The sequence below is a fragment of the Oncorhynchus nerka genome, linkage group LG23, assembly GCF_034236695.1.
Source record: "Oncorhynchus nerka isolate Pitt River linkage group LG23, Oner_Uvic_2.0, whole genome shotgun sequence".
Classification (NCBI taxonomy): domain Eukaryota; kingdom Metazoa; phylum Chordata; class Actinopteri; order Salmoniformes; family Salmonidae; genus Oncorhynchus; species Oncorhynchus nerka.
The window spans coordinates 55250883-55264252 of NC_088418.1; the positions used below are offsets into that span (position 1 = coordinate 55250883).

A 13370-nucleotide genomic window follows, 5' to 3' on the forward strand; every position below is an offset into this window, starting at 1 on the left:
CAACCTGCCCGCTTGACCCTATCCCTCCTCTCTTCTCCAGACCATCTCCGGTGACCTTCTCCCTTACCTCACCTCGCTCATCAACTCATCCCTGACCGCTGGCTACGTCCCTCCCGTCTTCAAGAGAGCGAGAGTTGCACCCCTTCTGAAAAAACCTACACTCGATCCCTCCGATGTCAACAACTACAGACCAGTATCCCTTCTTTCTTTTCTCTCCAAAACTCTTGAACGTGCCGTCCTTGGCCAGCTCTCCCGCTATCTCTCTCAGAATGACCTTCTTGATCCAAATCAGTCAGGTTTCAAGACTAGTCAGTCAACTGAGACTGCTCTTCTCTGTATCACGGAGGCGCTCCGCACTGCTAAAGCTAACTCTCTCTCCTCCGCTCTCATCCTTCTAGACCTATCGGCTGCCTTCGATACTGTGAACCATCAGATCCTCCTCTCCACCCTCTCCGAGTTGGGCATCTCCGGCGCGGCCCACGCTTGGATTGCGTCCTACCTGACAGGTCGCTCCTACCAGGTGGCGTGGCGAGAATCTGTCTCCTCACCACGTGCTCTCACCACTGGTGTCCCCCAGGGCTCTGTTCTAGGCCCTCTCCTATTCTCGCTATACACCAAGTCACTTGGCTCTGTCATAACCTCACATGGTCTCTCCTATCATTGCTATGCAGACGACACACAATTAATCTTCTCCTTTCCCCCTTCTGACGACCAGGTGGCGAATCGCATCTCTGCATGTCTGGCAGACATATCAGTGTGGATGACGGATCATCACCTCAAGCTGAACCTCGGCAAGACGGAGCTGCTCTTCCTCCCGGGAAGGACTGCCCGTTCCATGATCTCGCCATCACGGTTGACAACTCCATTGTGTCCTCGTCCCAGAGCGCTAAGAACCTTGGCGTGATCCTGGACAACACCCTGTCGTTCTCAAATAACATCAAGGCGGTGGCCCGTTCCTGTAGGTTCATGCTCTACAACATCCGCAGAGTACGACCCTGCCTCACACAGGAAGCGGCGCAGGTCCTAATCCAGGCACTTGTCATCTCCCGTCTGGATTACTGCAACTCGCTGTTGGCTGGGCTCCCTGCCTGTGCCATTAAACCCCTACAACTAATCCAGAACGCCGCAGCCCGTCTGGTGTTCAACCTTCCCAAGTTCTCTCACGTCACCCCGCTCCTCCGCTCTCTCCACTGGCTTCCAGTTGAAGCTCGCATCCGCTACAAGACCATGGTGCTTGCCTACGGAGCTGTGAGGGGAACGGCACCTCAGTACCTCCAGGCTCTGATCAGGCCCTACACCCAAACAAGGGCACTGCGTTCATCCACCTCTGGCCTGCTCGCCTCCCTACCACTGAGGAAGTACAGTTCCCGCTCAGCCCAGTCAAAACTGTTCGCTGCTCTGGCCCCCCAATGGTGGAACAAACTCCCTCACGACGCCAGGACAGCGGAGTCAATCACCACCTTCCGGAGACACCTGAAACCCCACCTCTTTAAGGAATACCTAGGATAGGATAAAGTAATCCTTCTCACCCCCTCCCCCTCCCCCTTAAAAGACCTAGATGCACTATTGTAAAGTGGCTGTTCCACTGGATGTCATAAGGTGAAAGCACCAATTTGTAAGTCGCTCTGGATAAGAGCGTCTGCTAAATGACTTAAATGTAAATGTAAACACGAGGTGATGGCGGCGGATAAATGGTATAACAATGGGCCTCAGGATCTCATCACGGTATGTCTGTGCATTTAGAATGCCATCTATAAAATGCAATTGTGTTCATTGTCCGTAGCTTATGCCTGCCGATACCATAACCCACGCCACCATGGGGCACTCTGTTCACAAGTTGACATCAGCAAACCGCTCGCCCACACGATGCGATACAAGTGGTCTGCGGTTGTGAGACGTACTGCCACATTCTCTAAATCGCTGTTGGAGGCAGTTTATGGTAGAGAAATAAGCATTATATTTTCGGGCAACAGCTCTGGTGGACATTCCTGCAGTCAGGGATGTAAACAAAAATTGAGAGAAATAAACCTTTTTTGGGTATGGAAAAGTTCTGGGATCTTTTATGTTAGCTCATGAAACATGCGACCAACACATGAGTTTTATTTTTGTTCAGTGTTCCTCAACATTTGTATTTATGGATGGCTAGACACTTCTTTTTCTCCCCGGCTTTATTTCATTGGTTACCAATATTGTAGAAATGTACACAACACATGTCTTACATTAGGCCTACCTCAGTCTTCACAGCTGATTTGTGCATAACCTTTGTAACAGTGTATTACTTAGATGCATTACTACAGGGATCATCAACTAGATTCAGCCGTGTGCAGATTTTTTTTCTTGAGCAGATGGTCGGGGGGCCGGAATATACATAACAATAATTTGTAGACTGCAAATTAATCGCAAGAAGCCCAAACAGATATAACATTGGATTAAAACGTAATAATTTCAAACCTTGCTTACGATCATTATTAGTGGAAATAGATGGGAACAGATTTCCATAATTAAAATTACTTGAAGCTGATTTCCTGGTGTTTTTACAGTTTTTATATCCAACAATGAAAATTTAACAAAAAAAAAAATATTTTGTTAAATTTTCATTGTTGGATATAAAAAAATATTTATTTATTTTTGCTCAGAAAACTTTGGGGGCCTAATAAAACCACCCGCGGACCAGTTGGGGAACCCTGCATTAAAATGTATTAATAGAACTACTTAACTATATGCGAATTTATCTCTAACACTGTTCATTTTCAGTATGTGTGACTTGTTATAGTAAGTATCATTTACCTTATGCAGACTTTTAAGTAACAGTGCAAACAGATGAATATATTTTTATGATTCAACCTTTTTGCTATGCTATTTTTAGCCTTGAATTAAGTTGTGAGGGAATGATAACCACGTGGCTGGGTATCATGTTAAAACAACTTGAACCAGGTCATACACTACTGTTCCTCCCCGGAAGGAATGCTCTTCCTGGTGAATGTCACAAGTCTGACAAAGTGACACTAAACATCACAAAAAACTGAATGTACAGTACAGTGCCCTCAAAGTATTCAGACCCCTTGACAATTTCTACATTTTGTTACATTACAGCCTTATTCTAAAATGGATTAAAAAAAAAAAATCAGTAATCTACACACAATAACCCATAATGACAAAGGGTAAACAGGTTTTTAGAAATGTTTGCAAATGCATATACCTTATTTACATAACTATTCAGACCCTTTGCTATGACTTGAAATTGAGCTCAGATGCATCCTGTTTCCATTGATCATCCTTGAGATGTTTCTACAACTTGATTGGAGTCCACCTGTTGTAAATTCACTTGATTGGACATGATTTGGAAAGACCCACACCTGTCTATATAAGGTTCCACAGTTGACAGTAAATGTCAGAGCAAAAAAAAAATGTTTGTTAAAACTTCTAACTTTTTTGTATTGAATAAATGTTTTTTGGTGACATGAAATGTGCTTATGATGCATTGTAAATTGCATCATAATTGCATACAAAAATAAAGGTGCTATCTAGAACCTTAGTGTTCTTCGGGTGTCCCCATAGGAGAACCCTTTGGAAAAACCCTTTTTGGTCCCAAGTAAAATCATTTTTTGGTTCCATGTAGAACACTCTGAACCAACAAGGGCTTCTCCTATGGGGACAGCCGAAGAACCCTTTTTTTTCTAAGAGTGTAGGTATAGGTAAAGAGCTATGTGGTGGCAAGTCACAAATAAATGGCACTCTGTTATAAGTTCTATTTTTTTAAACTTGATGTTATCATGTCAATCCAGCCTACAAGGACCTATACCAAAATGTGTGCCAATTAGCTTAAACGTAAAAATAACACAGCACTTTTTTCTTTACATCAATGATTCCAGTTAGTATTTAGCATAACAGTGTGAAATACTTGGATCTTTCACACTGTCTCGATAATGCTGTCAGTAGAGTTCATACACATTTAAACCATAAGGTGCAAGGGATACCATTTCATCAATAGATACAAATATGAAAACTTGGAACATTTATTCTTTCTCATCTCATGCTATAGAGTATAGAACAGTGGCTGTTGATAGGTGACTCAGGCTAATTGAAACAAACACAGCCATTTCCTGACGATGATTGGATGATCCACCTACTTCTGGAGACAGAGGTCTCCATAGCAAACCCATTATATGCAATACACATTGGGGAAATGTATAGCTCACGCCAACGGAGACATCATAAAACCTCAGTCTCCAATCAGTAATTACAGTAAAACACCCATAGCTTGTTCTGCAACCGTGCAGTATTCATCCTATCCCCTTAAAACATCAAGATGTGGTCCATTGACATTCACTCCTCTGCTGTCCTGAGGGGGGCAACAGGGTTGAAGAGTGGTCGTTGTTGCCTTAGCTGCAGTTTGCTATAGGTCATTTCAAAGTCCTTCTTGGTGCCGACGATAACGTCCAGGCTGCCACCTCGCACGTCATAGCCGTAGGAGGCTAGTTTCTGGATGCGGTAGAGCACAATCTGAGTGGTGAGCTCCAGCACGTTGGGCGTCTCCCTCACTTGGTCCATGCTCACCCCCACGTCCAGCAGCCCCTTGAACCGGCCCACCAGAGTAGGCACAGAGTAGTACAGTACAGCAGGGCAGCGGAGGACTATCTCCCGGAGCTCATCTTCAGAGCACACGAGCACCCCCTGGGTGTAGTCCAGAGCCTGTTGCATGGCCTCAGGCTGCAGCTCTGCGATGGAGGCCCTGAGGCTGGAGACCAGGACCAGGAGCTCCTCTGTGGTGAAGCCCTTCTCCCTCAAGAAGCCCAGACTGTCCCTCCACGCCTCAGCCGGCCGCATCAGGATGTAGGGGTTCTGGCTGAGCAGCTTTTGGAACCATAAGCGCAGGTTTCCCTCGTCCCCTCCCAGGTCCAGGTAAGTCTCTCGCAGCGTGTGGATGACCTCCTGGTTGCTCTCCACAGGCCGGCTGAAGCTCTGGGGGGCGCTGGCCATCAGCTTCCCGATGATGCGCTTGCTGAGGCGCAGGCTCTGGAGATAGCGTATGTTGTCACGCTGGTTGGTGTGGTGCGTGAGTGTGAAGAAGGAGGCAGGGAACTTCTCAATGATGCCTACCAGCTCACGCCGGTTGGGGCATACGGAGGACCAGAGGTCCCGCTGAGCTGCCACGTCCTCGGGCCGACACAGGATAGCCTCGGGGTGGGTCTCCAGCACACGGGCAATGGAAGCAGTGTCAGCGCCCATGTCCCGCAGCAGGTCCGCCGTCTCGTACACGTACACAGAGTTCTCTGACAGCACCCATCCCTTGAACTTACGCACTTTACGGATGTCCACCGATAGGTCATAAAGGGAGTCGACAGTTTGCTGGTTCTCTGGCCGCTTGTTGGTGAGGGTAGAGGCAGAGAAGCCCATATGAGGGGTTAAGACGCTCCTCTTCTGGCAATAGGAGCACAGGAAGGCAGTGGTGGCACGGAGCATTGTTAAGGCACTAAAGTACAGATGACCTGTATAAGACAAAAACACACACTGGGTAGAGTTACATCACACAAGACCACTACGTCCTTTGTCAGTATTGTGTACCACTTAGTCCTATACTACTGTTCTATGCTTTCAGTACATATACTTGTTTTCTCCTGCTCTAAATTAGACCATTAATTAACAGTAAGGCACATTTTATTTAGGATGATCACATAACAAACATTGCTTTCCTCACTGCAAAGCCTGTCAAAATCAAACAATGTTGAACTGATCTATTGAGGGCAACATCAGTAAATGTAAGTATATTTGGCCAGTAGATATCAGAGTAGTGTTCGTGTGGGAACACGATGTACTAAACGTGTTACGGGGTGGTGGAGAATGTGTACTTAAACTCATAACCAATTCGCCCTCTATATTACCGCCAGTAGCAAGTCACTATAGGTCTATAATTATCAAGTTCGTAAAAGGTATATGCTGCTGTAACAACTGTGTCTTTCAGCACATGGGACAGAGACCACCTGAATCAACTATAGTAATTCAAATACAGGCTATACATTCTATATTGTAAACACCTGAATCAACTATAGTAATTCAAATACAGGCTATACATTCTATATTGTAAATAAAACCAGTTGTTTACCAGTTTGTTGTCCGGGGGAATACACAAATTGACGCTGGAAGTTGTTCAGGCATTTGTACCATTATGAAAGATTCTAAACGCCCTCTGCTCACGTGTTTCATAACGCGTGTGATTGGCTCTTTTTCCGTCCGCCTACATTGCTGTTGTGCTGCGCAGGTTATTAAATTGTGAGAACTCCATCAATATGAATTACCAATGTAATTAACAATAATATGGTGGGTGCTTATATTTGTCCTATTTCACACATGTAGGCTACAAGTGTGTATTATACGCATGTATAATACGCACGCATATCCCAACTCTCCCTGAGACACCCTCAGAGAGTGGGGTCACGGTGGGGCTGGTGTCATTTGGGGGGCCTGGTACGCCCTACTTTACCTCGTTGCCCGTCCAAATACAATTTTGAAATATGCATAATTTATTTGACGGAGATGCGCGCCAACAGAAAGACGCATCAATCTCAGATGAAGCATCCGAACAAGCGAAACAGCGCCACTCTGTCTCAGTATGTAGGCCATGTATTTAATACTTTCTGGACCTAAAGAGTATGGCATGTCATACTATTTCTGTCCAGACAGCATCAGATACATGGGCTACATAGGGGCGCTGTTTCGCTCGCTCGGATACTTTCTTCGGTGATATAGTTTCAGCAGAGAGGAAGAGGGGAAGGCTCACTCGTTAAATTCTGTCCAGTATAAGCCCAATGCGTTTCAATGGGGATAATATGCAGACCTAAACTTGTCGCCTGCCTTCCTGCCTTTGGGACAAAAACTAATTGTTAGGGCGGAGACATGAGCATCTCGTCATTATATGCAGATATCTGGTGTCAGCCTCTTGCGAATTGGAAAGGAAAGTTGGCGGGTGTACAGTGCACTGTTAAAATGCTGGATTGCCCTAAAGTAAAATGATGTTCCGACAAAATTATACAATTATCCTGTCTAAATAAAATAATTCAAAATACTTCACACGTGAGCATTACTTAGCCACATAGGATAACTAGCTTCTTCAAAAAAGGTTTGATGTGGTTGCTTTAAATCACCCGTGTGTTTGAGAAGCCCGCGATTTGGGTAATGGGTGTGGCAATAGGTCCAGCTGATTGAGTCGCAGCTGTCAGTGAATTTAAGAATGTTGTGGCGAAGATATGGCGCTTTCAGTGAACACAGGAATGAGAGGGTTGTGGCGAAGATATTGCGCTGTCAGTGAACATAGGAATGAGAGGGTTTGTGGCGAAGATATGGCGCGTTCCTCTCTATAATGCATGCATGTAGGAACGTGTCCATTTGGCCATTTCTGATTGACATACAGCACTATTTTTTTATTCGCCTCACACGTCTGCGAAGTCTGTTTTTTAATCATCCACTGCGAATGATAGTTATTCAGTATTTGAAAAATCGTTCCAACACTCCCGGCCTCGAAAACGCAAAATCTCATGATCTGATGATCCTATATATCCAGTGTAAACGTCATAAAAACAGCTTTCTATCCCGAGCTCACTGGCGCAGGAAACTCTAGGGCCTGGAATAGCTAGTTGATACAATGTTTTACTCTTTTTTTTTTCGATAGAGACAGCTTCGATCCGGACCAAGTGATGATTTAACGTTGTACTTCACTAGCAATAGCTCAAATCAAGACAGATAGAAAGGAGGCAGACAGGCTGATTAGATAGATTAATGTTATTGAAAGAACCGGGATTTTCATCAGGATAATTTAATTTTACTTCCGATTTTTATGATTAACCACGTGACAATGATTTTGAGAAAACAAAACGTTATTATTGAAATTAAACTCACGAGCTACCTATTACAGACGTTAAAAGTCCCGTAAAAAACCATGCCCCCTATGGAAATCAAAGGCTAGTCGAACTGATTCGTTTCCGCCGACAGGTCTGGGTCACAGTTATGGTCTGACATTATCAACTGCAACCATGGAGCAATTAAGGCTAAGTGCCTTGCACTAGGGCACATTGGCAGATTTCCCCATACCTAGTTGGCTCTGGGATTTGAACATATCGCCCATATCGGTGGCCATTTTAGGGTTAGGGTTGTACCTGTATGTCAGGTTAGCTCAAGCACCAACTTCTTAGCCTCTGAGCAGGGGCGGAGCCAGAGGGGTGTCAGGGTGGCACTGGACACCCCTATCATTTTAAATCCATTAACTCAGTTAGATTTTTGTACTTGAACTCAAAACGAACAACCGCTATTATCTATCTGTTAACGTTACTCAAAAGATGAGCACAATTTCCAGATAGCCTGTTTGCTATCGTAAAGGTGTAAGAAATCATAGCTAAATTTCTTACTGCAGAGTAGGGGCTCGATGACATCTCCTGGCAGCTCTGGCTCACTGTCCTGCTCAGAGCCAGAGGTCTCTGTGTCGTCCCTTGATACATCTATTACATTAAAATAACACAATGGCATGATCTATCTAGAAACTTAGGCTGGTAGTTGGTTTTAAGGTACAGTTATGATAATGGAGATTTGTAATTGAGATTGGACTCAAATGTGGATTGGATGCTTAGATGTATCCATAGACTGTCTTATTTTTGCAACAGTGTCAATTAAACATGAAAAGAAAGGGAGAGATATCAAACTTCTTTTTAAGGAAGCACAACCAGGCAGATCAGGTGCAAACAGACCCCAGGCCTTGCATCACCACTGGACCCCAGAGCAGCTAGCCTACCTGAGGCTAGTCAGAGTCAGTGTGGTCAGACTTCACAAGGACCCAGTCTACCACCACCAGGTCAGAGCATCTACCACGCAGTCAGTCACATGCCCAGTTCAGAGTTTAAATTTAGCTTCATCTTGTAATAGATGATTTTGTCAGATTAAGCCTCACTTTAAAATGTTGGTTGTGTTCTTGTTTTGATGGCTGTGACATTTTTATTGTGATTATACACTAATGGTTCTTGTGTTATTTTAATGTAATAGATGTATCAAGGGACGACACAGAGACCTCTGGCTCTGAGCAGGACAGTGAGCCAGAGCTGCCAGGAGATGTCATCGAGCCCCTACCAACTTGCATCAAGCACCAGATGTGCTGTTCCAAAAGGACCCAGTGGTAGGCCAGGCCCATACTTTAAACTACACATTTTATTTAGCAGCTGTTAGTATCTAATCTTGTGAATCTCTTAATTCTACATTTCCATAGAGATATGACACATTATTTAACGTGTATTTCAGACGTTTCCAGATCCAGAGAAGAGGGTCCTGTATAGCCGTGTTTGAAAACATTTCCCAGAACTCAGCATGGTACTAGGAAAAGGGCTTTCAACAGCTCCTGGTATAAGGACAATTCATGACTGGAATATTCTGTAAGTCAAGATAACGACTTATTGTTGGCTCTGTTTAAATATTCTGGATTTAAGCTCAATTCGAAGGCAGAGCATCGTATCAATGCTATGTATGCTTGGAATCAACACAAAAGGTCTAGTGAAAGCAACTCATCAATGTTAGATGTCATAGATGAGGACTGGAAAAAGAAAGTGGAGGAAAACTGTACTTGCATTAAAACAATTGTAGATATGCTTCTATTAACTGTCACTCAGTATACCGCAGAGAGGTCATCGAGAGTCTGCTGACTCTCACAACAAGGGTAATTTTGACCCTCTCATAGAGAAAAGGATGAATGCATGTGGCAATGGTAAGTACACAAGCCACCAAATCCAGAACGAAGTTCTTGAGGGCTTAGCTGAGATGGTAAAAGTGAAATAATAAGAGAAGTAAACGAAAGTTGTTTTTAGTGTAAATGCAGATGAAACCAAAGATAACATTTTTTTTTTTTTTTTTTTTTTTTACAAATGTCTTTAGTTGTGAGGTACTATTACAATGGGGCCATCCACAAAAGCTTTTTACACTTTCAGTCAGCTGAAAGCATAGATGCAGCAGGTCTCACAAAAATGATAATTGATTGCCTTAATAATCTTGTGGGGCAAGGCTGTGAGGCTGCATCCGTCATGAGCGGAAAGCATTCTGGTGTGTCTGCACGGATTAAAAACAGTGCAAGATTTGCATTTTATGTGCACTGTAATGCACATTGTTTGAATTTGGTTCTTGTCGATGCTGTAAAATCAGTGCCTGAGGCAGTTCACTTTTTTGCTCTCCGGCAGAAGCTTTATAACGTTGTATCTGGCTCGTACGTTCATCTCAAGTGACTTACAGTTCAGAAAGAGCTGTATCCACAGCAGCAGCCCAGGGAACTACAGAGACTTACAGATGTAAGGTGGGCATGCAGAGACATGGCATGCCGTAATCTGAGGGACAGGCTTCCAGCAGTTGAGTGCCACAGGATATCACACTTGAAAATAGTGGTGATGTCACATCCTGATCAGTTTCACCTGTCCTTTTTATTGTCTCCACCCCCTCCCGGTGTTGCTTGTTATCCCTGATGTATATAACCCTGTGTTTCCTGGCTCGCTGTGCCAGTTTGTCTTGTATGTTCCAAGTCAACCAGCGTGTTTTCCCCGTGCGCCTGCCTTTTTCTATTCTCTTTTACTAGTCCTCCCGGTTTTGAACCTTGCCTGTTTTCTGGACTCTGTACTCGCCTGCCTGACCATTCTGCCTGCCCTGACCTCAAGCCTGCCAGCCACACTGTACCTCCTGGACTCTGAACTCGTTTTGACCTTTTGCCTGTCCACGACCATTCTCTTACCTACCCCTTTTGGATACAACAAATATCAAAGATTCAAACCATCTGCCTTCCGTGTCTGCATCTGGGTCTCGCCTTGTGCCCTTATAGATGATAGATCAGTAGAGGCAAGGGGCCTTCTTTCTCAGATAGATTTACATTTCATAGCGCTTTTGGTTACCTTTTGTTAAGTGCTTGGTGATGCCAAATGTCTTTCTGACATGCTCCAATCAAGCTCTCTTGACCTAGCAAGGTCTGTGGATTTAGTAGGTGCCCTTACAGACACATTACAGGACTACAGAAGTGAGGGTTACTTTGCAGAACTATGGAAAGAGATTGCAGAGCACTGCAAAATAAGTGTACAAACAGTGTGTAAAAGACAGCCTAAAACAAGCTTGAGATTTCATGACTCATTGATGATGAGCACTGTAGGACAGAAAAATAGTGGCCAAAGTGATGGTTTCTGTCACACCAGTCAGCAGTGCTTTTTGCGAGAAGCTTCTCAGCTTTAAAACTGATTCAAACCCACCTTAGGACAACAATGGTTGATGACAGGTTAAGTCACCTCGGAATCCTCAGTGTTGAGTCAAGGAGGGCACGCTCCCTCAACATGGATGAGTTTGTGAAACATTTAGCCAGTTCTCACCAGAACAGCAGAAGTATTCTGTTTTAAATCTACCTATGATAATTTGGCACTTAGGCGGTCCCTCTGGTCATGATTAAAACCTGCACTGTGTACTAGCTAATACACTGATGTTCTAAAATGATCATTCCAAAGGGTATCACACTGATTTAATTTGGTCTTGATTAGGCCAATTCCAAAACTTTTCATTGCTCTTAGTTAACATAATATATATGAGCATAAATATGATACTGTAAGTTTGTTGTATTGATGGGCAACAAAATTATTTTTATTTTTCTGCTTCTTATTTCTGTCCATTTCTGCTTGATACCTGGTATGTCAAATTGCGGTGTGTTTTTTTGTAAATTTACTTTTTTTGTAAATAAGCTATTCAATTTATGTAACACACAAATGCTATCTTATCTCCTTGGTGCTTAAGCTTTTTTTTCTGAAAATAATTTTGATGTTCAACACTTATAGACCCAGATTATATATTCATGAAAACAGAGTGACCCAAGTCTCTCCAGTATGTGAGTACAGTATTGTGTGTGTGTAAGAGAGGGAGAGAGAGAGAGAGAGCGAGAGAGAGAAATTGAGCTGCAGTTCCGAGGTAGAGACACTGACTATTCATAGTATGTTAAATAATTCTAGTGAATTGACCCTTTTGGACCACACTATCTGCCACATTGAAGAACTCTGGGTGAAGTGAATTATCACTTCTACCTCTAATCAGCAATCATAGGATTCATTCATGCTCCTTAGATGCCAGGTTAGGGTTACACAGTCATTTTGTTGTCATGGTCTATGGACCCCCTGAAGTAGCCTTGGCCAGTCCATGTAGAAAACTCTAGTTCTGCCACTGCCTCTGAGTATCACAGAAACACAACACTTTGAATGAATAACAGACAAATGTTCATAACAATTGTCTATGGATGAAATTGATCAAATTATCTGTTCAAAACATGAAAAACATACAAAAACATTTATTTAGAATGATTAGATTTCACTATAAATGTGACATTTTATTAATATATACTTATTTTGGGGAATTTAAACCATTTGTGTTACAAAAGGTTAATAAAATAAAAAGTGTTACTGCTTGGCAGACAGTGTCTCTCAAAAATGACCCCATTGGTGCTTTTAAGCAAAAAATATGTTGCTGCTTTTAGGGTTAATCTCATTTGCCTTTCTCTTTCTCACAAAAATGCCCTCTAAACTTCTCTCTTCTATGGGATGCATTCAATTTTCCAATTTTCCATTTTTTTTCAGACAATTTCTGATTTGTCCATGGGCATGCTGAGCATCATCTATTTGTATTGCTCTAGTTACAGGAGGGCATGCAAGGTTTGTGGCAATAGAGTTTGCAATTTGGATTATGGAAGAGTGGTCATCACAGACAGAAAGAGTGTTTATTACTGGAATGTACTGCTGCGGTCGTCTATATACGTACGTGTCAAGTCTCAACATTGTGCAGACATTGTAGTAGCCTACTGTAATGTTTATTTTTTCAGTGTGTCTGTCCTTAGTTCCCCGTAATCCATTTGATGACAAAGCAAAGAGAGCAGTCCAATTCATTGTGGGAGAAATCAGGTCAGAACTCCACAGAGACCAGGGGAAATGAGCTGCTCCCAAAACTGAGTTGATGAAAGGCAGTCGTGCGTCCCAGACAGGCGTGTGAAGGGAGTCCTTATTATCCAATGTCCTGCATCAATGCTTCGTTGAGATACATGTCTTAAACACGTTTTAAAGACTTTATTTTCATAGAATTAGGAGGTAGCCCTTTACCAACTAGGTACCCCCCCACACACACACATACATATAAACACACACTGCTGGCTAGTAGCAGTGAGAAAAGCTCAGAAAGAGAACCTGAATGAGTAATGTTGCATAAGGAAATGACTCTTAGTCATTGAACAGAGATGTTAATATGTGTAATGAAATACAGCCACAACATCTATTTATTTGGGATGTTGACGCACATACCTTGTTGACCTGTACAATCTGAGTAATCCAGATGAGGCACAC

General features: G+C 43.3%; 1 protein-coding gene and 1 long non-coding RNA gene across 2 annotated transcripts; one reads left to right on the plus strand and one right to left on the minus strand.

Moving 5' to 3' along the window:
- Positions 1-2150: 2150 nt before the first annotated feature.
- LOC115107094 (transcription termination factor 2, mitochondrial-like) lies at positions 2151-6190 on the minus strand. Its single transcript, XM_029630475.2, has 2 exons — positions 6104-6190; positions 2151-5489 (listed from the first exon to the last, which is right to left on the minus strand). Exon 2 carries the CDS (start codon positions 5461-5463, stop codon positions 4327-4329), a length of 1137 nt encoding a protein of 378 aa, XP_029486335.1. The 5' UTR covers positions 5464-5489; positions 6104-6190; the 3' UTR covers positions 2151-4326.
- Positions 6191-8514: 2324 nt separating this feature from the next.
- LOC115106272 (uncharacterized) lies at positions 8515-11818 on the plus strand. The gene is made up of 3 exons (XR_010460749.1): positions 8515-8839; positions 9028-9157; positions 9280-11818. It is a non-coding gene; the product is annotated as an uncharacterized LOC115106272 (long non-coding RNA).
- The last annotated feature ends 1552 nt before the right edge of the window (positions 11819-13370 follow it).

What these genes read in the sequence shown, in the direction of transcription:
- LOC115107094 (XM_029630475.2), bottom strand. Translation starts at nt 5,463, where the DNA reads ATGCTCCGTGCCACCACTGCCTTCCTGTGCTCCTATTGCCAGAAGAGG.